At 43.2% G+C, this 24,230-nt stretch overlaps 1 protein-coding gene across 1 annotated transcript; it reads left to right on the forward strand.

Annotated features, from left to right (window-relative positions):
• Positions 1 to 410: 410 nt before the first annotated feature.
• On the forward strand, positions 411 to 24,059 carry LOC146613540 (uncharacterized). Its single transcript, XM_085378560.1, has 46 exons — positions 411 to 464; positions 561 to 582; positions 1,230 to 1,490; positions 1,588 to 1,854; positions 1,968 to 2,237; positions 2,569 to 2,829; positions 4,266 to 4,526; positions 4,691 to 4,951; positions 5,054 to 5,314; positions 5,598 to 5,858; positions 6,136 to 6,396; positions 6,497 to 6,757; positions 6,856 to 7,113; positions 7,636 to 7,902; positions 8,665 to 8,916; positions 9,012 to 9,272; positions 9,370 to 9,630; positions 9,709 to 9,966; positions 10,646 to 10,906; positions 10,996 to 11,256; positions 11,382 to 11,645; positions 11,725 to 11,982; positions 13,040 to 13,303; positions 13,404 to 13,664; positions 14,020 to 14,280; positions 14,362 to 14,616; positions 14,707 to 14,973; positions 15,614 to 15,874; positions 15,947 to 16,204; positions 16,286 to 16,546; positions 16,655 to 16,918; positions 17,007 to 17,270; positions 18,260 to 18,517; positions 18,602 to 18,862; positions 19,006 to 19,263; positions 19,351 to 19,611; positions 20,072 to 20,332; positions 20,458 to 20,718; positions 21,172 to 21,441; positions 21,527 to 21,796; positions 22,078 to 22,338; positions 22,446 to 22,706; positions 22,782 to 23,072; positions 23,252 to 23,488; positions 23,572 to 23,625; positions 23,776 to 24,059. The coding sequence occupies exons 1-46, from the start codon at positions 411 to 413 to the stop codon at positions 24,057 to 24,059; spliced, it is 11,406 nt and encodes a 3,801-aa protein (XP_085234686.1).
• Positions 24,060 to 24,230: the final 171 nt, after the last annotated feature.

The following is a 24,230-nucleotide window of genomic DNA, read 5'->3' on the forward strand; positions in this document are numbered from 1 at the left end:
AAAATATTACTTTAAATCATCAATTTACATGTGACGTATATTTACACCATTTTGAATCTTTTTACATTTTAATGATGCTACACAGGAATGTACTTCCAATTATCTTTATAATGACCTCCTCACCAGCAGTTTGAGATCATTTTGATTTAAAAGTTTCTTTTTCATATAAAAAAGGTTGATTTTCTCTGCCACACGGAGGGAAGTTTCCCTGCTTAACCAGCAGCACTGGCTACTGTACTTTGTATCATGATGACAGGTAGCCTAGGGGCTTCACTTGTCCTCGTTTAGGATCTCCTGATTGGTTCCCATGGGGTTAATCTACAGTGTGCAGCCTGTAAAGATCTCAGAGGATGTTTGGAGGATCTTTGTGCACTTCTCAGATGTAACATACCGTGATCCTGACCTTTACTATGAATAAGATGAGGCTCCTTTATTTTTCTGTTGCCATATTGTCCCTCATGCAGGTAATTATGCAGTTTGAATTTTCTATTGTCAATTAGGTTTTCAGGTAATTACAGAATTTTGAGTTAGCTTCTTAACAGTTTTTTCTTTTTTTTAAGCTACCCCATGTTAAGGCTGCAGGTAGGTCTTCTGTCCTTTTTCCTTTGTCAAGTGGTTAATATTGATATTAATATGGATGTTTATATTTGTTGTTTTTCCCACTTCTTTTTTTCGTATAACATATATGGAATTTTTCCTTGAGAATATCCCTTCAACATCACACTGAATATGCCAGCGGAACAGAATGACTTCTTATGGAATGTTTTATTGTCGTTTTGGTGATTTGTGAATGACATTGAAGAAGAGGTTCTTAATGAAAATGACCTGGGGGGGGGGATTGTTTTGTTTTGTTTGGGGTTTTTTTTTTTTCATCATTTGGCAGTGTGATTGTTAATAGTCTATTATTACTTTCTTTATTGGGGGTCACCCCAAAAATGATACTGGAGATGGTCTACAATTTGGAAGGTTGGTTATTCACTATACCTATATGTCAAAGAATCCTTGGGCAAGATGCTGAACCCTGAGTTACCTCCATTAGGAGTTTGACCTTGTGAATGTCATATTAAAAGTGCTTAGACATAGGAAAAACATGAGGCTTGAAGAAAGCTGTCGAAGTGTTCAAACTGAGTAACAAAAAGAACTAATTAAGTATTCTTTTAAGGACTTTCCATCTGTTTTATTCTGCGCCACAAAGAAACTTAATAAATAAATGTTCTTACTTTTCTCAGGATGTAATATCCTGTCAGTTACATCTCCTTCAGCATCATCCCTTAATGTGGTATGGAGCACCTACAGCAATGCTTCAGTTTATGTGTTGGACTTGAGAGCTGTGAACTCCACCACTATTTCCCCGCTGATGGTGATGATACCACCAACCAGCACAGAGATGGTGGTACAGGGGGTAAGATCTGGATATGTCTATGACATCACCCTGAAGGTCCTTGTGTTTTGGGATCTTGTGTGCACGGACACTAAAACAGCCATGACAGGTAGGGACACGTTTTAAACCATCTGAATAAACAAAGCAATTTTATTTGAAGAGTAAAGTAAATAAAGTAATGCTGAACATCTTCTACATCCCCCCAGTGCCGGCTACACCTCAGATCACACTTTCTGAAGCTGTGTCAAGTACTTCCATAAGGTTTGAATGGACCAGTGTGATGGGGGCAGTTAACTATACTATAATTGTGGAAGAGTTCATTAAATCTCCAGCACAGAGCTTCACTAAGACCTTCACAGTTTCAAGGGGACAAATTGATGATTTGAATAACTTTACAACATACAGCTGCAAAGTTTACGCCTCCAACAGTGCTGGAAGAAGTGCCCTAAGTAGCACAAAGATAATAACAACGTGTAAGTGCATACAAACAGCTGGTTTTGATGGTTTTTCAGATGATGCACGTACACATAAAATATACATAATTACTTCTAAATCACTGATTAACGCCTGTATTTTCTGTTGGAAGTGGTGCAGCCACCCACTAATGTGAAAGTAGTAGCAACAGGAAGAAGTACAGCCCGAGTGACATGGAACTCAGTGGATAAAGTCCTGCTGTACCGAGTGGCTGTGAGTGACAATAAAAACCCCAGCAACATGCTATTCATTAGAAACACCACCAACACAACCTTTGATATAAGTAATCTGGAGCCCTGCTCCACCTACACAGTGGGAGTATCATCATTCAACTTCTTCTTGGTGCCTGGGGAGGCTGCTAATGTTACACACACTACCTCTAGTGAGTATCTGTGCAACATCAATTATTTGTCTATTTCCCTTCTCTTCTCTTGTTTAAAAATATAAAATCAACATCAGATAAAGCGTAGAAAAGTATTTACTACCAGAACCACTGAAGCATAGGCCTGATTCCCTGTTTTTATAGATGAGGACAACTATTACCTGCATCGTGATGATATTTGTGAATGAGCTCCGTCAGAGTGTTTTGTTTGACCTGTTAGGGATAACCGAGAATATGTTTATGTACCTACATTTACCATTTTTGCTGACTTCTGAAACATAATTATGCCATCTGTTTACAATTTGTACATTTTTTTCTTTACTTTATTCAGCTATTAATTCGGTGACGACAGTCTCAGTGGACTACAGCTGCTCCAGTGGCAGTGTGACAGCAACTTGGGATGTGGTCTTTGGGGCCAGCTTGTACAGAGCCACAGCTGTAGATGGAACCGGCGCTTCTAGTAACTGCACATCAGCTTCGACTAGCTGCCAGATCTCCATGTTAAAATGTGGTGAGAAGTATGAGGTCCGTGTTACAGCCCTCTCTGGCGACTGCAGCAGCACCTCCAACAAATCTTCAATGTTTGAGACAGGTGAGGGCAGCGGCTGTGAAAACAAATATGACCTCTCTGAGGCTCATCCCCTGTCGCCTTTATACTGCATGTTTTCAATCATACTTCCACCTCCTCTTTTTTCCTTACATTGCACAGTGCAATCTATTCAGAACAAACTGTACCCTTAGGTCAGACTTTTTAGGTTCTTTCCATGGTGTCCTTTGTTCTTTGTTCCTTGAGCAGCAAGTCACAAGTTCATGTTATCTAATAAGACCTGCCATCTAACACCAGCTAAAAAAGCCTTCAAAAGCTCTTTACAGTCTATTGAAGTTAGGGAGTTATCAAAAGTCATATATAGGATGGGTCTGAAACATGAACAGGTGAAGGAGATACACAATCGTGTACTGTACACCAAGTCTTCAAGCTGTTTTGATGATGTGATTAATTTAATGTAAATGAAAAACAGAATTTGGTAGCCTGCGTGATGTTAAAGATGAAATCGATAATTTTTTCTAGGTTGTTTAAACCAAAAAAGGATATATATGCATAATTAATGTGTAATTACATCTCTCGACAAACTGATACATTCTCATAAACTTTGAATGAATCCATTAAAAATACATAAGAGCAGGCACCAGTTTCTGGAAGTGTCCTAAAAATCACACTTTCCCCATTGATAAACAGTTTGATTACATTCTCACATTGTATTAAAGTTTATGCACTAAGACGTCAACAATGTTACATGCATTTCAACAAATGTATCACTAATGCCAACTAACAGCAGCTAACAGAGGCTAACAGCAGCAACAACATCAGAAAACGTTAAGATATCCTCGACAACTCACTTCGGTATAGCTAGCATTGGTTTTAAAAAAGTTTTCACAGAGTCAAGAGTCATGTTCCACTCTGAGTACACTCACTGCAGACGAACAGTGGCCAGAGTTGAGGTGATCAGAGAAAGTAGGCAACATTTTGGTCGCTTATGAAGAAGTGCACGATGTGGACTTACATTCAATACGCTTTTGTTAGTGGTTGCTCTAGTGCGTAAAGAATGGTGCATAGAAAATAAATAAATTAATGTTAATGGTTCTACAAGCATGAACCTAGCTCTTCAAGGGCCGTCACTACTGGCTTTGTTGGCCACCAACACCCTTGGCCATCAGTGACCTCAGCTATGTATGCATTCCCTTGCAAATACATAGAAGTAACTGTTCATTAGCCATATTTCTTTTAACATGTCTACAAAATTTAAGCTTTTTTCTGTGTCATTTTCGATTACTAAACGATATATGGACGAGTTAGGGTCACGATGAGGGTGTCATTTATGTCATGAAATTACAGTGAAAGGGGGAAAAAATGCATTATGTAAATGTGCAAAATGACTCATTGTGTCATTTCTACAATTTGATGCCAGGATGGAAGTGAGAGGTGCACTTATCTTATCCTCCCATCCTTAATTCGTTCTTTTCCCCCAGTCCCCTGCGCCCCAGCAAATCCTCAGGCTTCATACACTTGCAACAGCAATGTAGTCGTCTTCAGCTGGCAGCCCACCAACAACGCCCTCTATTATGTGGCGACGTCTGTGGATAGCAATGGCATGTCAACGGAGTGTCGAACAACAGACATCATGTGTTACTTCACTGATGCGGAGTGCGCTCAGAACTACACATACCGTGTGTATGCTGTCACCTTACAGTGTAACACCGACATCACCGAACCTGTGATTGTTCAAACCTGTGAGTATTTCTTACAGTCTTTGTTGTGACTTTTCTAAAATGTGATTACAGAAGCTTTTTGTGGTTGGTTGCGCTAACAACTGGTAAAGTTTAGTTATTTTTTAAACACTTTGAATTAAAGGAAAGGAACAAAATACACATTCTTCTCCATTTTCTTTCTTTAGCTCCTTGTCTTCCAACTAACTTGAGAAGGAAAGCTGAGTGTGACCCTAACAGGCTGGTCATAAACTGGGACTCTGCTGCTGGAGCTCTTTCCTATTTTGTAGAAGCAAAGGGAAACACTAAAGAAAGCTACAACTGCACAACTTCCTCCAGCAGCTGTGAAATTACCAATGTGCCATGTGGTGAACACCTCAGCGTGTGGATTGTTGCCTCCAATAGCAAGTGCTCCTCTCCCCAAGTTTTGGGGGAGGTTGCACAGACTGGTATGTATTGAGTCACTGTTTGAAATTTTCATAGTTCCCGAGATGTCATACTGCTAAACCAGGTAGCAGAGACTCGTAGACACTAACATCCTCTCTTTTCAGTTCCCTGCACCCCAAACAATGTCACAGTATCAGTGGACTGCAGCCAAAACTCTGCAACACTTGATTGGATGGAAAGCAGTGGCGTTATATTGTACGTCATTGTCGCCCAAGATGCACACGGCAATTCATACAGGTACATGTCAATGGACAGCACCCGTATGATTGATGGCCTGAGATGTGGACAGAACTACACTGCCAGTGTTTTTGGCACGGATTTCATTTGCAACAGCACCACCAGTCAGGAGGTTTCTTTTATGACAGGTAGGTCAGAAGATTGATAACACTGTTGTGTTGTGTCACCTATGTATAGACTATACACTATATATATTATACCTAAAAAAAATTAAACCAGCAATTACTTAAAAAAAATTTAAATCACCAAAAATCAGAATTAGTCTTAAAAAGGATGTAATAGTTAGTCTCCAACAATGTTTCTGTGAGATCCACCCTCATTTGTTATGTTCAGTTTCATGTGCAGATTTATGATGAAGACACTTAACACCTGTTAAGTTACTATGAACTGAATCATCTTTCTCCTCTCCAGCACCGTGTCCTCCGACAAACATCGAAGCGTTTAGAGACTGTGATGCCAATCGTGCTGTGATAGTCTGGCAGAACCATCAGTCCACAGGCCTCTACACCGCCACTATAGCAGATCAGAGTGCTGATCAGCTAAACTGCACCAGCAACACAGGGAACAACTGTACAATAACTTCTCTGCCTTGTGGAAAGAAATACAACGTCTCGGTCACTTACAATGATGGAAACTGTCCGTCAGCCTCGAGTGTGGTCAGCATGGACTCAGGTACTACTGCTTTAAATTAAATCTGTTCATCAGAGCACCATATTTGATCCTGCAGAAGAAATGATTACAAAAAAATGGAAATATCCTAAATAAACCAGATGAGTTGAATAAAATGTGTTGAAACTTTAATTTAAAAATAATAAATAATATCTAAAATCTGATATCTGATATCTACTTTTAACCTAAGGAAGTGAGTGGAGCGCCATTTCTGGTATAGAAATGGTATACCATTTCTATTGATTTTAAATGGCAGATGATGTTGTGTGTCTTTTTTCAGTGCCATGTGGTCCTGAAGGAGTCGGAGCCCATGTGAACTGCACAACTGGTGAGCTGACAGTCTTCTGGAACATCTCCACTACTGCTGAGAGCTACACCACTGTGATATCCAGAGGATCGGGCCAGCCTCTGTACTGTAACTCCACAGAGACACAGTGCAGTACAGGAGGACTGGAGTGTGGAAGCTCCTACTCAGTGACGGTCTTTTCTATCACTGGGACGTGCAAGAGCCTGCCGAGCACAGAGGTCACAGTGGACACATGTGAGACCTGCAGATTTTTCATGATCATATATGTAGATAGAGCCACAAGACTTTGTTAGATAAATCCTCCAAATTGTGTTTCTTATTCGTTTCCTTTCAGTGCCGTGTCCTCCCACCAACGTCACAGTGACACGCACATGTGCTCCACACCCTGTTCCTGTGTCATGGCTCGCCAGTGATGGTGCCAAATACTACACTGCTGTTGCTTTGAGCAGTGAAGGTCACAGGTCCTCGTGCACAACCAATAAAACCTCCTGTAGCCTCACTGGGCTCCACTGTGGGGAGGTTTACACAATAGGTGTTTCAGGAGTTGATGACAAGTGTGAAATTCAACAGAGCAACACTGTCTCTGTGAACACAGGTAACACGACCTTGACCTAAACCACCGATGTCAGTAATGTGGGTCTTATTTGGGGAATCTGGAAGCGTTACTGATATTTTATTTCATTCCAACTCCAGGACCATGTGCTCCCTTTAATGTGTCGAGCCAGCTGATCTGTAGTGCTAGAGCCGCTCACGTGTCCTGGGACCCCAGTCCGAATGCACTGAGCTATGCAGTGGAAGCCATAAGTGATGGGCAGACCCTCACATGCAACAGCTCCAGCCCCAACTGCGCACTGAGTAACCTGCTCTGTGGCCAAGCATATGAAATTGTTGTGACTGCCACGGATGGCACCTGTGTCAGCAACTACAGTGCCCCCTTCAGGCAAGACCAAGGTACTGACTTTGACTGGCAATTGCTCCGGTGAGGAGAAGCCTCTCAGTCTCAGTATATTGAGATTAATCTTCTTCTACTTGGACCGTTTTTTTTTTTACAGCAGTGATTCCTATAATATTATATCCTATAATATTGTCACCAGTAATTTCTTAAATATGCCCCCACTGGACTTGAGATTTAATATGTAAATTTATGTTTTTCACTGATCTCTTGCAAAAGAAACTTGACCTAACAAGACCTGCCTTTTTCCAGCCTCATCGCACATTACTGGTTTAAACACTTTAGCAGTGAAGATAGAAAACTCAAACTAAACAAGGCATCATAGTTGTCCTTCTTTTACATTCTTTTCAATCAAACTGATAAGCAATTAGTTTTTTTTAAACTCTACTCAATCCCAGATCAGTTATTTTTCTTGGTTTTAATACACTATACTGGTCATGGCTTTCTTCATCGAACTCAGTACACAGTTCAGCTGAGAAAAGTCTTTGTGATTAACTCCCACTGTGTTCTGTTTCTCTCAGTGCCATGCGCTCCAGGGAACATCAGTACAGACTTGTCCTGCAGCACCAATGACTTAACGGTCAGCTGGATCTCTTCTTCTGCATACCTCCAATACAGTGTCACTGCTGTGCCATTAACTGGAAATGTAACTTCGGTCATCTGCCACACTGATGGTGCCAGCTGTGTTCTGAGCGGCCTTCAGTGTGGACAGACGTTTAATGTCTCAGTGGAAGCGTCCTCTGGCAGCTGCAAAGGACCGCACAGCCCTCCACAGACTGTTCAGACAGGTAACAATGACGGTTATTGTAAATCTATAATTTCATCTATCTGCTAATGCTTCCTTAATGTTTTTTTAAGTAGATAAAGTCCAAAATCAATTGTTTTAGAATCGGAATATTTAGCAAGAAAGGAAAGAGATCATTCTATACCAACTATGTGACAAAACAATCAACATAACTGTCCTGTAAATGTTAATTAGTACAGCATTTTAAATTTCATGCCCTCACATGCTGATGGAGGTGTGGTCCCACTCCTGAAATTCATATAATTTACCTCCAATAGATGAGGATTTACTTTGGGTCAGCTGGGATAGGCTGTCACATGATTCCCTCAGTGCTGCACTTCTCCTGTCCTAATACTCACACTCATTAATGCTCATATTAAAACAAAATGATAACACATTATTCTTGTCTTGTTTAAAAGTCAGGGAATCATGATTCGCTGCTTTGCTTAATGCTGGAGCTCAATAAAACAAAACCTGAGCAACATACTGGAAGAAAAACAGAAAGGCTTTGATAAAGCAAGCATGCATGATATGTTAGCTTGCACCAGTAATTTGTTACTTTAAACCTTTGACATGCCAACTCTGGAAACTGCCATGTTAATTAATGAACAAGTGCAGCCTGTATTAAACCTGACAAAAGCGATATGAACTCTGAAATTGTATTCTTAAAAGGCTTACATTTAAAACACAAAATCATTTAAGATAAGTTTTTTATATAGATACTACTTGAGCAGTTGGATTTACAGTGTGTCATATCTATTTCCAGCACCCTGCTCCCCTCAGAGCTTGGCAGCAGTGACAGATCAAAACTCGCTGCTGGTCTCCTGGAATTCCTCTTTCGGTGCTTCCAGCTACACAGCTAAAGTTATGGGCCCACATGGCTTCTCTGAGACGTGCTCCTCATCAGATCTTAGTTGCTCTTTTTTCAACCTGCAGTGCGCCACTCAGTACAGCATCACAGTAGCATCCAAGAACAACCGCTGCACCAGTGCTCCCATTCAAACTACTATCACAACAGGTGTCATTTACATATATTTGTGCATTTCATGAGTTTCCAAATCATATTTGGACTTTTGGGACACATCATGTATCATGTAATGTATGTTCCTCCAGGACCATGTGACTCAGTTAACGTGACCAGCTTCCTGCACTGTGGCTCGGACGTGGCCACGGTGTCCTGGATTGCATCTCCCGGAGCTCTGACCCACACTGTGCTCGCTCAGGATGGCACATCTCATGATTATATTTCCTGCAGGACTAACACGACTTCCTGTCAGCTGAAGCAGCTGCAGTGCGGGAAAGTTTACAACCTCACAGTCATGTCTGAGGACGCCACCTGTAACAGCACTGGAGCAAGCCATGTTATAATGACAGGTAGGGAAACCACACACAGCAAAAACAAAGATGTTTTACAATCTTTAGAATCAACGAACACATTTATTAAACGTGTTTCTTTTTGTCTCCTTCGCAGCTCCATGTCCTCCCACTTTCATGAATAACACTCTGATCTGTGGCACCAGTTCCTCTTTTCTGTCATGGACCCCGGTGGCTGATGCTACAGGTTACACAGTTAACTCCACAGCTTCAAACGGCCACAAATTGTCGTGTAGCTCAGCCACAGCTTCATGCACACTGACTGATCTTCAGTGTAGTGAGACCTACACAGCTACAGTGACTGCACACGGTAACGAGTGCGACAGTGCGCCTGGAACCAGCACCAGCATTACCACAGGTGAGCATGCTTCAAATGGCACATACATGTGATCTTGCTTCATCCCCCTGCTAAACCAATGTACTGCTCTTTCTCCAGCTCCCTGTTCTCCAGTTATCATTTCTAAGCAGTATACCTGTGGCACCAACACAGCAGTGTTCAGGTGGACTGACCCTGCGGGAAGCCTCAGTTTCCTGGCTCAGGTAGAAGGAAAAGGGCATCAGGACGACTGCCACACGACAAATACCAGCTGCGTGTTTGAAAATCTCCCCTGTGGCTTGGATTTGAATGTAACACTCCAGGCTCAGGGGGCGCAGTGCAACAGCAGCCCAAGTGTCAACGAATCATTAGAAACAGGTAAATAACAGACATTTTTCCTGTCATAGAGTAAGATGAAAAGAAATCACCACTGGACCTCATATCTGCCCCGTATAGTATTGATTTTTTAATTTCAGGTTCAATTATATAGCACCAAATCACAGTAACAGTTGCTTCAAGATTATTGGGACTTGAATACTGAAGGTATTCTTCAGTGTTCAAGAGAAAACTCTATCAAGCAACCCGCTATGAACAAGTACTTTGTAACAGTGGAAAGGAAAAACTCCTTTTTAACAGGAAGAAACTTCCAGCAGAACCAGGCTCAGGAAGAGGCAGACATCTACTGCAACTGGTTGGGGAGTGAGGAAAGAAAAAAGGGGAAAGAACAAGAGCGTACGGAGACAGGACAGATATAGCACTGTCCAGCCTGCTAAATCAGCTTAGCACAATTAATAAAAATAAGGGGAAATAGCCAGACAGCCAACCCTCACTAACTTACCCCCAATCTATTATTAGTTTCTATTTTCTAGTGAATGTGGCTTATATTCCATCTGTTTCTACATCTTTCAAATCGTTATAAACATTAAGGGAAAATATGATGTCATCAATTTCCTCATGTGTATTTTCTCTAAATGTCAACCTCATAACACGTCAGTTTAAACTTCATGTGTTTGTAACCTGATTGGTCGTTGAATGTTTTTCTCTTTTCTCTCCAAAGTCGCGTGCGCCCCACACAACGTGAGCGCCGCCCTGCTGTGTTTGAATCATTCAGCCCTGGTGACGTGGGTGGGAAGCCCCAGTGCTACAGGATACAATGTGACAGCAACAGCACAGGATGGACACGCACACCACTGCCACACCAATTCTACCAGCTGTCAAGTCCATGACATCCACTGTGGTGAAACCTATAGCATTACCGTTACACCTTACTCTCAGACATGCACAGGAAATCCAAGTGCAGCCTACAGCTTTCCAGCAGGTACTTGAAGTCATATATTGTCCATGAGGAGAGCTCTCCCTACTTTTCAGAAAGACAACAGGAAACCATTTTTCTTATGTTCTCTGCAGGCCGTTGTGCTCCTGGTAACATCGCCGTGTCTCCAGCTTGTGAGGGCAACAGCACAGTCTCCTGGTCTCCTGTAATGGGAGCTGATATGTACATAGCAACAGCAATGGCAGATGATGGACACACTCATACCTGCAGCTCAAACTATTTAGACTCATGCAATTTCACTGACCTCCACTGTGGGGAAACCTACGCTGTCACTGTTGTCAGTGTAGACAGGGGCTGCTGGAGTGAACCAAGCTCAGCAGTGCAGCTCAGGACAGGTGAGAGAAAGCTGGAAGGAGCATCTCTGTGTTTTGGGGTCTGTAGGCTGATTTACTAAAAAGTAACAACAACAATACTGAAACATTAATCCTTTTTGATTTGCTCACCTCCTGTATCTTCCTAGCTTTGTGTCCACCCACTAACTTGACGGGTCATGTCAGCTGTGATGCCAACGCACTGACCCTCACTTGGGATCCGGTGACTGGAGCTATCTATGTCTTACAGTATGAGCAGATAGGCAGTGCACTCCCTCATTCAGCCAACGTCACCTCTAACTCTTCCCACACTCTGGCTAATCTGCTGTGTGGGCAAAGGTACGCTTTCCGCATTGCAGCCCAGGATGGAAACTGCCGCAGCAGTTACAGTCCACCCATAGAAATAAGTACAGGTAATGAGTGTTTCCATAGCAACGGCAGCAAAAGTTGTTGTGGGGCATGCATAACCCATCAGCTCTCCTTTTCTTTCAGCCCCCTGTCAGCCCACAAACTTAACGGTCCAAGTGGACTGTGGGACAAACAATGGGAATTTTTCCTGGGATGAAAGCAGCAGTGCAGGTTTCTACACTGTGCAGGTGACAGGGGAGCACGGCCACGTAGCATCCTGCTCCTCTAATGACACCTCCTGCGCTGTGAAACTTCACTGTGGCCGCTCGTACTCTGCAACACTGGTGGCCTCCACAGAAAGCTGCAACAGCAGCAAACACACTGATATTTCTTTTGACTCGGGTAAGACAAAACATTTATACTACAAGAGCAAGTCTTAGACCTGCTTAGATCTGGAAAAAGCATGTGATCTGGTGCAAAGGGAGGAACTGTGGTCCTCTGTGAGGAAGACAGGAGTGGCATTGGAGTATGTGAGAGTGGCGCAGGAAATGAATGACAGTAAGACACCGGTGGGGTGAGATTACATCAGGGATCAGCTCTGAGCCTGTTGTTTGCAATGATGAAAGTGGAAGTGGTGAAAGTCAGGCAGGGTCTGCATAGACAATGATATTTGAAGCCTAACTGTGATCTGTAGTGAGAGTATGGATCAGGGGGCGGTGCCTGGAGAGAAGAGGTTTCAATGAGATTTTCATTAGAAGTGGGATGTTGGAGGACAGGATTGGAAATATAATAGAAGAGGAGCAGCTCAGCTTCAGTTTTTGAGACATAAAGTTGGAGAGGCAATGTTGACATGGTTGGACATGTGCAGAGGAGCGGTGGTGGATATATTTGACCGAGGATGTTAGGTATGGAGCTGTCAGGCATAAGTATAATTAAGTATAAGTATTTATTTACTCATTTATGCGCTGCTCGGATCAGCTGGTTGTGTTTGTGGCATTTAAAACACTTATTGCCAACATGGATACTATGGAGTGCCCCCTGGTGGACAAAATATCCACTGTAAACGCAACGTGTTTGAAGAATGTTTCTCTGATCTCTTCTTTTACTTTAATTTTCATGTATTGATCATTATAAATTCTGAAAATAGCTCAGATCAGTTGATAAGCATCCCAGTCGGACTTTAAACCTGACAGTGTAATTCTTCTTCTTCTTCTTTTTTTTTTTTTACAGAGGTTTATGAGAACAAATTAAGTTGGTGATACAAAAAATTCCGTTTATAAAACCTTGAAAGGACTTGGGACCGTTTTTGGTCCCGAGAACCACGAAAATATGGATTTTTGAGGTCCTTTCAAGGATTAACATTTAATTTTATTTATTTCCCAGCCTATCAAATCACCTTGGCAGCTTGTCTGTTGTATGTAGAGTATAGTATCATTATGTTTTTGACGCTCCCCTGTAGCTCCCTGCCTACCAAAAGATGTTGTGGCAGAGTTGGACTGTAACACCAACATGATGACTGTGAGCTGGTCTCAGACTCCGGGCTCAGATAACTACACCGCCTGGGCCATCAGCAGCACAGATGATCACAGAGCTTCCTGTAACTCGACATCCGACTCCTGCTCCATCCGTGACCTGCAGTGTGGAAAAGTCTACCAGGTGGTTGTCACCTCCTCTTCTGTTCACTGCAACGTCATTGCTGGCTCTGACTACAAGGTTCAGTCAGGTGAGTGCAGGTCTTTTAAATCCAAGACATTTAGCAAAACATAATTTGTTATATGTTGAGTAAACCTGCTTCTTCTCCCCCCCCCCCAAACCACTTTTAGCTCCATGTAAACCTGAGAACACGACTACTGACCAAAACTGCAGCTCGAGCGTCATTACAGTAAAGTGGAACCAAGGTGACACAAAACAGAATTACACTGTTAAGGCTACGTCTGCCTCAGGTGTGAACTCCACCTGTGACTCCACCCAGAGCAGCTGTTCCTTCCTGGACCTGAGCTGTGGTCAACTCTACACTTTCACAGTAATGGGACACACAAATGTTTGTATAAGCGAGTGGAGCACTCCTATAGAGAAGCTCACAGGTACACACGCTATGTACATCTTTCAAAAATCAGTTACATTTAGGGAAATATACTTGGTCTCTTCTTAATTGCACTACAATAAGAAGATATTTGTGTTTATTTTATTAATTTGAAGCTAAATGCTAACAGCACATTCATTTAGCTTGTTACTAACATCATAGACTGGCACATAGTGCAGGTGTTACTGCAAGAGACAGTCTATAAACCCATGATGTTACATTAAAGCCCTGCAGATTGTATATGGATTAAATAGCACATAAACCTGTGGTTTAATCTCAAACTATCACTTAAATTTTACCATTCATTTCCTCATTTTCTATATCTGCTTCCAAGTTGTGCTTCTCTCTATTTCTAGGCCCATGCCCTCCTACCAATGTGTCAGCTGAGCTAAATTGTACTACCTTTAAAGCTCTGGTCACTTGGAGTAATACTGCAGCAAACACGGGATACATGGTCCAGGCCACGTCTGCTAACGGACACAGCTCCAACTGCAGTGACTTGGGCACATCGTGTCATCTTAACAGCCTGGTTTGTGGACAGGAATACTCTGTTGTTGTGGAAGCAGTGGACCCCGGATATACTGGTCCTTCCAGTGTCCCCACCACCATCACAACAGGTGAGTATACAGTAGCTTTTAACACAGGGGGAGTTTTTTACTTTCAAAAATTCTAACTTTTATAATGTTTCCTCCCTCCAGAGCCCTGTGTTCCTATGAATGTCAACTTTCACTATAACGTGAGTGCTGCCAAGGTGCAGTGGAGTGCAGGGAGCGGTGCAAGCTCATACTCTGTCCGAGCTGTGACACAGCAAGGCCTGAGTTTAACCTGTAACACCATAAACACTGACTGTGTTCTGACTGGTTTACAATGCAGTCAGACCTACAGCATCACTGTGACGGCTAAAAACCAGGCCTGTGACAGTCAGATCTCTGACGCCTCCCTCCTTATGACAGGTTAGTAGTCAAATCAGGAAGGAACATGTGTACACGTATGTACATGTGTGCATTTTAATAACTAAATGTGTTTGTTTTCCCTTAATTCAGAACCCTGCCCACCCACAAACATTCAAGCCAATGTGTCTTGTGGGCAACCCACTGCAACGGTGTCCTGGCAGCAGAGTGGCCTTGCTGCAGGTTATGTTGCCTACTTCGACAGCCAGCGTGGACACGACACTTTCTGTGTTGGCACAGACACGGATACAAGTTGTGTCGTCTCAGGGCTGATGTGTGGCACGGTGTACAACGTCTGGGTCAAAGCCCTGGGACATCAGTACAACAGCTCTGACAGCATAGTGGTCCCTCTAACATCAGGTAATGAAAACCCCACACAACGTGGCATCAAACTACTCGTTACTGATCAATTCAATATTAGCTACTCTTTCTGTGTTGCCACAAGTAGTGAAGCATCTTACTAAGTGGTCTCTTAATAGTGAAGTTCCTCATTACCTATGGATTATTTTAATTTCAATATTATTAATATAGCCTCAAATCACAACAGCAGCCTTAAGGTACATGCTTTATACTGTGATGTAAAGACCCCACAATAATACAGAGCAAATAACAACAAGCAAATAAAACCCTATAAGTTAGCACTTTGGTGACAGTGGGAAGGAAAAATCCCTTTTAGTAGGAAGAAACCTCCGGCAGAACCAGGCTCATCATCGGGGGCCATCTGCCACAACTTTGGTAGGTGTGGGGAGGAAGACAGAACAAAGACATGCCGGGAAGAGAGCCAAAAATCAATAATAGCTATATAAACAGATAGATTCTTTATGTCTTTAGTGAATAATTATCTTGTATAAATTATTAGGGAAGCTATTAAGAAACTGCTGATGAAAATCTCATTAACTACCAGCTCGTTCATGACTCATCACTTGTTCTTTAGTAACCAAGTTTTTGTGTCCCTTGTTGTAAAGAGTTACCATACTTGATATTATTCTTGATCCCACAGGACCTTGTGAGCCAAGCAATATTGAAGTGATTTACGACTGTGGGGGCAGCTCTGCCAACATATCGTGGCAGCCCAGCGATGGAGCTGTGCTCTACATTACTGTGCTCACAGCTTCTTCAGGACACACAGCCAGCTGCACCACCAACCAAACCAGCTGTCAGCCGAGGCCTCTGCGATGCGGAGAGGAATACAACGTCACTGTGAAGGCTGTTGGAGAGACTTGTAACAGCAGTTCTCAGATGACAGGATACCTCACCACAGGTGCTCGTTTCAGCCAAACCTTTTGTCTCATTTACATCACAGTTCAGACCGTTTAACTTGTTCTCCCTCCAGAGCCCTGCGTTCCTACAAATGTGTCCATCCACTACAACTTGAGTACTGCCCGGGTGATGTGGAACACAGCGAGAGGTGCTGCGTCGTACTCTGTTCAGGCTGTGAGTGACCGAAACTTGACAGTCGCCTGTAACACCAGCAACACACACTGCTCCCTGACTGCTCTGCAGTGCAGCCACACCTACAGCATCACTGTGATGACACAAAGCCTGGCATGCAACAACACTGTGAGCTCTGCACCCTACCGCCTCGTGACAGGTTTGTCAATCCATCAGAAGTGATGCACAGGTTGTGTTTCCAGAGTGAGCGTTTAAATGTGACCCTTTTCTCTTCATTCAGAGCCGTGTCCACCTACTAATGTTCAAGCCAGCATGTCATGCAGACAGCTTACTTCAACTGCATCCTGGCAGCAGAGTGACCTCGCTTTGGGTTATGTTGCCTACTTTGACAACCAAAATGGCCACTACACCTCCTGTATGAGCACAAACACCTCCTGTGTGGTCTCAGGGCTGATGTGTGGTACAGTGTACAGTGTCTGGGTCAAGGCGTTAGGACAGCAGTACAACAGCTCTGACAGCTCAGTGGTCTCGCTTACATCAGGTAAAGAAACACTCAGCATATATATCTGATGTTTTTTTTTTCATTTGGGAACCTTGATTTATTTATATTTTTATATATATATATTTATATATATTTATATTTCCTCAGCCCCATGCCTGCCCAGAGACATGACAGTGGAAGTCAACTGCACCTCTGACAATGCAGTCCTGGTGTCCTGGAACGGCACTTATGGCACAACTAACATTTCCCTGATGGCTGTCGTTGGTGGAAGTCTTCAAACTCTGTGCACAACTCAGCAGGAAAGCTGTAACATGACAAGTTTAAGCTGTGGGGAAACCTACAGTCTCAGCATCAACGCCAGCAACGACCAGTGCAGCCTCAGCACACAGACACTGTCTAACTTTACCACACGTGAGTGAGCTTTTACAGGTAATGTGCATGCATGGCTGCTGCTGATTTCATTTGCTCACAATAAAACAAACATAAACATCTTCCTCAGGTCCTTGTCCTCCTCAGAGAGTAGCTGTCAATCTGCAGTGCAGCTCCCGTACTGCTGTCCTATCCTGGGAAGAGAGGTCTAATGTTGAACTGTACACAGCGAGCGCCATCAAGGCGTCAGGAGGGGAAGAGAAAACGTGTGACTCAGTGACCTCCAGCTGTCAGTTCTCGGGTCTGGACTGTGGAGAGATGTATAACTTTACTGTTACAGGCCACAACAGAGGCTGCTGTAGCCAACCCAGCAGTGCCGTGTTCATCCACACAGGTACTCCTGAGACCAAACTGTAAAGTACAGAAAATCCCTTGTTTCAGCTACACAACAGTGGAGATTCTCACTGAAACTGTTCCCATTGTAAATATATGATATATTTTATTTTACATTTGAATATATATTTTAAATATAAAACAAGTAATGATCTTATAAAACCGCATGCATAGCAGACTCAATAATCTAGCAATAAGTAGGAAAGAAGAAATGGGATTTCCTCCAAACATGTCAATCTTAAGGCATCAACAGCAGTAAAACAGTCATAGAACATTTTTACATAATAAGACTCTAAAGGGTCGATTTTGATACTTAAAGTTCATTTTAGAGTTGAAGATATTCATTACTCTAATCACGTAAAAATAAGTTCGGGAATAAAAACTGTATTTTTATATCGTACAACCCTCTTTACAAAAAGTTTAGAGGCTTACATGTAAAAACAGGATGCAGGGATACACAGTCCCTTTAAATCAGACGCTGAAGTTTAAAGTAAGAAATATTTATAGATTAATCGGACATCTTTACTGGCAGAGTTATTATTTTTGCATTCGTTTTTTGTCTAATTATTTTTTATTTTAATTTCATTTTGACCTTCAGATGAGTTTCAGTTATTTTCCAGAGTGGGTTTGCTTGTTTGCGTATTTATAGCTGTGTTGATCTTTTTAAACATTTAGATGGAGGACATATGTGAGAGGCAAGATTTGGCACATGTATTACAATAAAAACACAGAATGTTTTAAAGGCAGTTGACTCACAGTCTTGGGAGTCAACCAAAGTGCCAGTAAACATGTCCATCAAAGCCTCATTGGGCAAGTTGCCATAACAGCTTTTACTAAATTAACAAAGCCTAAAGCTAAGAATTTCCTCTATATTTTTAATGTTTTTCTTTCTAAAGTCTAGCTTTTATTTTGTTTTAATTAACTAAACCTAGTTTTCATCAACTATGATGTAAAAAATGAAGATTTGAACTCTTTTCTCTCTTTTTACAGAGCCATGTCCACCTACAAATGTTTCTGCTGAGGTGCTCTGTGAGTCCGATGAGATGAAGATCTCCTGGCAAGAGGCGAGTGGTGCTGAGAGTTTCTTAGTTACAGTGAGCGGCAGCGACGGATTCATGAAGATTTACAGCACAAACCAAACGCTTCTAAGAGCCTCTTTGCCTTGTGGACAGGACTTTAATGTCACTGTTCGAGGACAGGGCAGCATGTGTAATGGCATCCCCAGCAGTCCCACCTTCTTCAAAACTGGTGGGACTTTTTCTACATCATATGCAAATTATTTTAACGTTTATGTTTTGACTGTTTTGTTTTGTTTTCCTTTTTGGGACACAGCTCCATGTATACCAAGGGGTTTGGCAACTGACGCAGAGTGTGGGTTTGACGTGGGCTCCGTCAGCTGGCAGCCAACTGATGGAGCTGAAACATACATTGCTGTAGCCACTGGCCTCGACGGCCACACTCACCGCTGCATAAGCAATACCGCCTCCTGCACCTGGAGCGACCTGCACTGTGGGGAGGAGTACAGTGTTGTAGTGAGAGCAAAGAGCAACAACTGCACCAGTCTGCCGAGCAACAGCTCAATCATCCACATGGGTATGATATTGACAAATGAAAACAAAGTGAAATGAAGTCAGAATACATCATCTCATGTCTGTAATTGTTCAGCAGTTTCTACAGTTTTTCTTAGAAATTTGCACAAGTAAAAGAAACATTATCAGATCATTGTTTCTTTCCAGACCCCTGTGCTCCCCAGAATTTGTCTGCCACTGTGAACTGTGATATGAAAGTGGTGTCTCTGAGCTGGGATGCCAGCAGTGGGGCAAAGATGTACACGGTTTACGCTGAGGCGGGAAACAAGTCAGTCAGTCTCAACACTAACATGACCACAGCCAGCTTCACTGGATTTACCTGCGGACAAAAATACAGCATCAAAATCACACCTCACAGTTGGTACTGTCCTGGAAACTCGAGCGCTTCAGTCTCTGTGCAGACCTGTGCGTACTGTTCAGATACACAGTTTTGACCAACCACACATAATGGAGAAGTGAGCTCTAATCTGAGTTTATATGTTTTTATACCAGGGCCATGCAAACCCATCGGAGTCTCCGCCAGCCAGGACTGTCTTACTAGTATTGCTGTGGTAACCTGGCAGCCTAGTAATGGGTCAGATGTCTACACAGCCACCATGCAGACTGACACCGGCGTGTCAAAAATGTGCATGTCAGACACTAATAAGTGCAGCTTCCTTGACCTGATGTGTGGACAGAACTTCTCTGTCTCCGTCACAGCTTCCAACCAGCAGTGTGACGTCACCTCCGGTCCAGCCACAAGTCTGCAATCAGGTGATGATTGCATGGCTACTAGAGCAGGAAACGCAGGCTTTCATTGCTATATTTAAACTTCATTTCTTAATTCTGTTTTCATATTTGAAAGGATTTTTTTTTCTCTGTTAGAATTTAAAGGTGAGGAAAGTGACATGTTTTTGTGGTCACTGGGCAAACAAACCTTTCTGAGACTCCCACTTTTCCTCTGCTGGTCTCCAAGCATCTAGTCAGTGCTGGGAGGCTGTCCAATCATAGGAAGCCTGAACAAGGAAAAAGTGTGACAATGTCTAGTTATGGTGTGAGGGGATGGACACAAGCTTTATTATTTCTACAGTCTGTGCTTTTAAATATGTAAAGTCAGCATAGTTAAGGTGTTGTGTAGCAGTAGTAATCATTTTGCTGTATACTGAGGTTTTTGCTCATGATGCTCTCCACACTGAGTGACTGATCCTGTTTGTTGTGTCTGCTTTATCTTCAGTACCTTGTGTTCCCACTGACGTCTCAGTGGTGATGGATTGTGCTAACAACACTGCTGTTGTGTCCTGGGCTTCCAGTCAGGGTGCTGTAAAGTACTCAGTCATGGCCCACAGTGGCCATGTTAATAATGACAGCTGTCAGACCGATGGCCTTAGCTGTAGCCTCAACAACCTCACCTGTGGCAGCCTCTACACCGTTCACGTTGTAGCTATGGGTGACAGCTGCTCTAGCGTCCCCAGCTGGCCTCTGAAATTCAACTCAAGTAAGAGAAACAACACCAGTGACCAGAGCCTAAAGCACTTTTAAAATATGAATTTTGTGCAGGCGATCAAATGTTTGCAATTTAAAGCATTCAGCTGTGTATTCAAACTGTTGTCATGTTTTCAGTCCCCTGCCCGCCTCAGAACGTGAGCACCCAGGTCGACTGTTCGTCAAACGATCTGACAGTTTCTTGGGAAGCCATCGGAGATGCTGACCACTTCTTGGTTTCACTAGCTGCTGAGAATGGCGAAAGCGAGTTATGCAACACCACAAACACTGTATGTTTCAGCAGCAATGCCACATGTGGAAAAACCTTCACAGTCCAGGTGACCTCTGTCAGAGAACACTGCCGCAGCGTGCACAGTCAGACCCAGAGCATCCAGTCAGGTTAGACAACTTCAGTTCAGTTCAATATTTCTAAAGCGCCAAATGACAATAGTCACCTCGAGGCACTTTATATATATAGTGGCCCCCCAGCAGCTTAGGTGTAATAACTAAGGGAGGATTCAGGGCCACCTGATCCAGCCCTAACTATATGCTTTACCAGAAAGGAAAGTTTTAAGCCTAATATTAAACAGACAGGGTGTCTGTCTCCTAAATCCAGGCTCTGCCTCTCATTTTACTTCTAAATACTCTAGGAACCTGCAGTCTGAGAGCGAAGTGCTCTGTGGAACTATAAGGTCTTCAAAATAAGATGGAGCCTAATTATTCAAGATCTTGTATAAGAGGAGAAGGATTTTAAATTCAAGCTTCAAAGAAAAAAAAAAAAACACTTGACAAACTACGCTGGCTTGCATGGATCCTTCCAACCAATCACCAAATCAACTTTATGTGTTTTAGCTCCCTGCCAGCCCCAGGGGATCATGGGCAGCGTTGACTGTGTGACCAACTCTGCCTGGATATCATGGCTTGATGCTCCCGGGGCAGACAGCTACACTGTGTCCGGTGTAGCTGTAGGTAGAAATGACTACAGAGCCAACTGCACCACCTTTACCAACATGACGTGTGAGATGAAAGACCTGGCCTGTGGTGTGCTTTACAACTTCAGCGTATTGGCCAAAAACAGCGAGTGTGAGAGTCAGCCCAGTGCCCCCATCAGTTTGGAAACAGGTACTTCAGTAAGAGCTGTGTTTTCTCATTTCAGTTAATTACTCGTGCCACAGTCTGAACTTATCAACATCTGCTTCATTCTCAGACCCCTGCTCCCTCTCTGCTATCACTGCTGTCCCCCAGTGTCACAACTCCTCCATCCTTGTTATGTGGGATCTCATGGAGGGTAGTGAGAGAAACACTGTGTACACTGCTGCAGCAGAAGCCAGTGATTACACGTTGTTGACCTGCAATAACACCGGCACCAGCTGCTCCCTCCTGGAAGCACAGTGTGGCCTTCAGTACACCATCAGCGTAGCTGCTTCATCGGACGCCTGCAGCAGTATGAGAAGTCCTCCCTCCAAAGTTAGCATGGGTACGTCTTCATGTTTATTTTCTGTCAAAAAGTGCATCAAGTTTGGAAGTTCTAAGTTAACAGATATGCAGCTTACCTCAGCTTAAAGACTGGAAGTAGACAAGTATTTTTTAAATAAATTAGCAAGAAAACCCTCCCCCCCAACAAAGTGGTTTAGTAATACAGCCAAAATCATAGCTTAAATACAGCAGATACAGATAATTAAAAGCTACTAAATCTAAGTAACTAAAAACCCATCACCTGGCCTTTGTGTATTTATGTTGACTCGTCTTTTTCCACAGAGCCCTGTCCACCCACAGACGTGAGTGTGAACGCTGCCTGTGAGCATCACATGGCGGTGGTGTCCTGGACTCCGTCTCCAGGTGCTGAAACCTACCACGTTGTCGCTGAGGCTGCAGATGGACACACGCATACCTGCAACACAAGCTCCACAAACTGCAGCTTATCAGAGCTCCACTGTGATGAGCAGTACACTGTGTTTGTGACAGCTGGCCATGAGAACTGCTCCAGCAAAGCCAGTCAGAATGTAACACTGAACACAGGTATTTGTTTTCGGACTTGTATGATATTAGTACCAAAAATGACTGAAGAATATAACTAATATTAGCACTCTAAGACTTACACCATCTTAATTGCTCCTTTTACCCAGGTCCTTGCCAGCCAAGTGGACTCTCAGTTACGTACCAGTGTAGCAATCAGTCCGCGACGCTGACGTGGACTCCCAGTGGACCAGCTAAAGACTACTACGGCTGTGCTCAGGCTGGAAATGAAGACATGCTTTACTGTCACAGCACAAACCCCAGCTGTGTTATCAATGGCCTCGACTGCGGAACTGTTTACAATTTCTCTGTCCAGGCCTCAGACGGGACATGCAACAGCTCCTTCAGTGATCCTGTGCAGATTGAAGCAGGTAAAAAAGGAGCTTCATATTCGTCAAACCCTGAGTAACTTTTCACATTACTGTTACTGACTCCTCCTCTCTTAGTTCCCTGTCCACCAGCTATTGCTGAGGTGCAGCTTTTCCCAATGCAGGACGAGATCGAGGTGATGCGTTTCAGCTGGAAACAGATTACCTGTGGCAACACCGGTTACATGCTCACTTTGAAAGGAAGTCTGCTGGGAGACAGCCAGGCCCTGTTCGAGCTTTCTTCCTATTGGACAAATGTGACATACTTTGAGTTTCCTCTCGTCTGCAGTTCGAATTACAGCGCCACAATGAAGAGCAGGAATGCTGCAGGCATGAGCGACACATCCATGCCTGTTTATGGAACAACAGGTAGATTACACCCCAGATTTGAGCTGTTGTTCACTGCAGTTACACAGGTGCTTCATGTGTCCTCACAAAATCTGGTGTAACTAGTAATCATATGAGCTATTTGTATTTTTTTTCTTTCTTTCTTTCTTTTTAAATAAAAAAATGAATGAACTTCTTTAAATCCCATTTCTCTCTCTCAGCTCCTTGTCCACCATCGGGTGTGGTGTACACTGGAAACAGCTCCTTTGCCACAGTTTCGTGGAACGCCTCAGTGTTTGCCGTCAACTACACGGTGTATGACAACAGCATAACGCCAAAGGTCCAGCTGTGCAGCACTGCACAGCTGTCCTGCTCTCTGTCCAACATCGCTTCCAGCGATCTCGCGATCACCGCCAGCAATGCCGCTGGAGAAAGTGAAGCAATAAATGTCACAAAAAGTACGGTTCAGTAGCTTTGTGGTGACAATTAAGACAAGTTTAAAAATGAATAATTAAGATCTAAACTGATCTTCTGTCTTTAGTGGTGACGCACGCACGCAGGAGAAGAGATCTCCAAGAACAGATGTCACTGAATGGTGAGTTTACATTCATTGGATTTTATTCTATTTAGTTTTGATTTTAGAGCTTTATAAGAATTAACTTCCACGTCTACCAGCTTCATCACACTCTGAAGTTCTAAGTCCTCCGGGACTCTGTTCAGAACTTTTTTTCCCTCTCTCCATCAGGAAGCATCTCAGCTCCCGTGTTGGATGTCACACACATAACATCAACAGTCATTTCCATCACATGGTCTAAGGTGGAGGGTGCTTCTTATTACAGCCTGCTGGTTATAAAGCAAAGCAGGTCCCACGAGCACCAGCAGCTGACGGTGTACGGGGAGAGCATCATGCTCACTGATATGAGACCAAACGCCACCTACTGCATCTCTGTGCTGGCCATTTACGCAGACGCTAGTGGGCCAGAGTCTGAGCCCGTATGTGTGCGGACAGAGAGCGGGCTTCCACAGTAAACAGAAAAGGCACTTCTGAGGCCTCCACACCTCTCCTTTTAAAAATGGTTCCACTTTTAGATGCCAAATCCTTAACACACAATACACAAGCACATTAGATTGTGGGAATTAATGTGGGTTGCTCTGCTCGTGTACCATGAGATGCATTCAGCATTAGCCTCACCACTGATA

This window comes from Diplotaxodon limnothrissa, linkage group LG18, assembly GCF_057381915.1.
Source record: "Diplotaxodon limnothrissa isolate DT_005_m linkage group LG18, D_limnothrissa_male_GT1.1, whole genome shotgun sequence".
NCBI lineage: Eukaryota > Metazoa > Chordata > Actinopteri > Cichliformes > Cichlidae > Diplotaxodon > Diplotaxodon limnothrissa.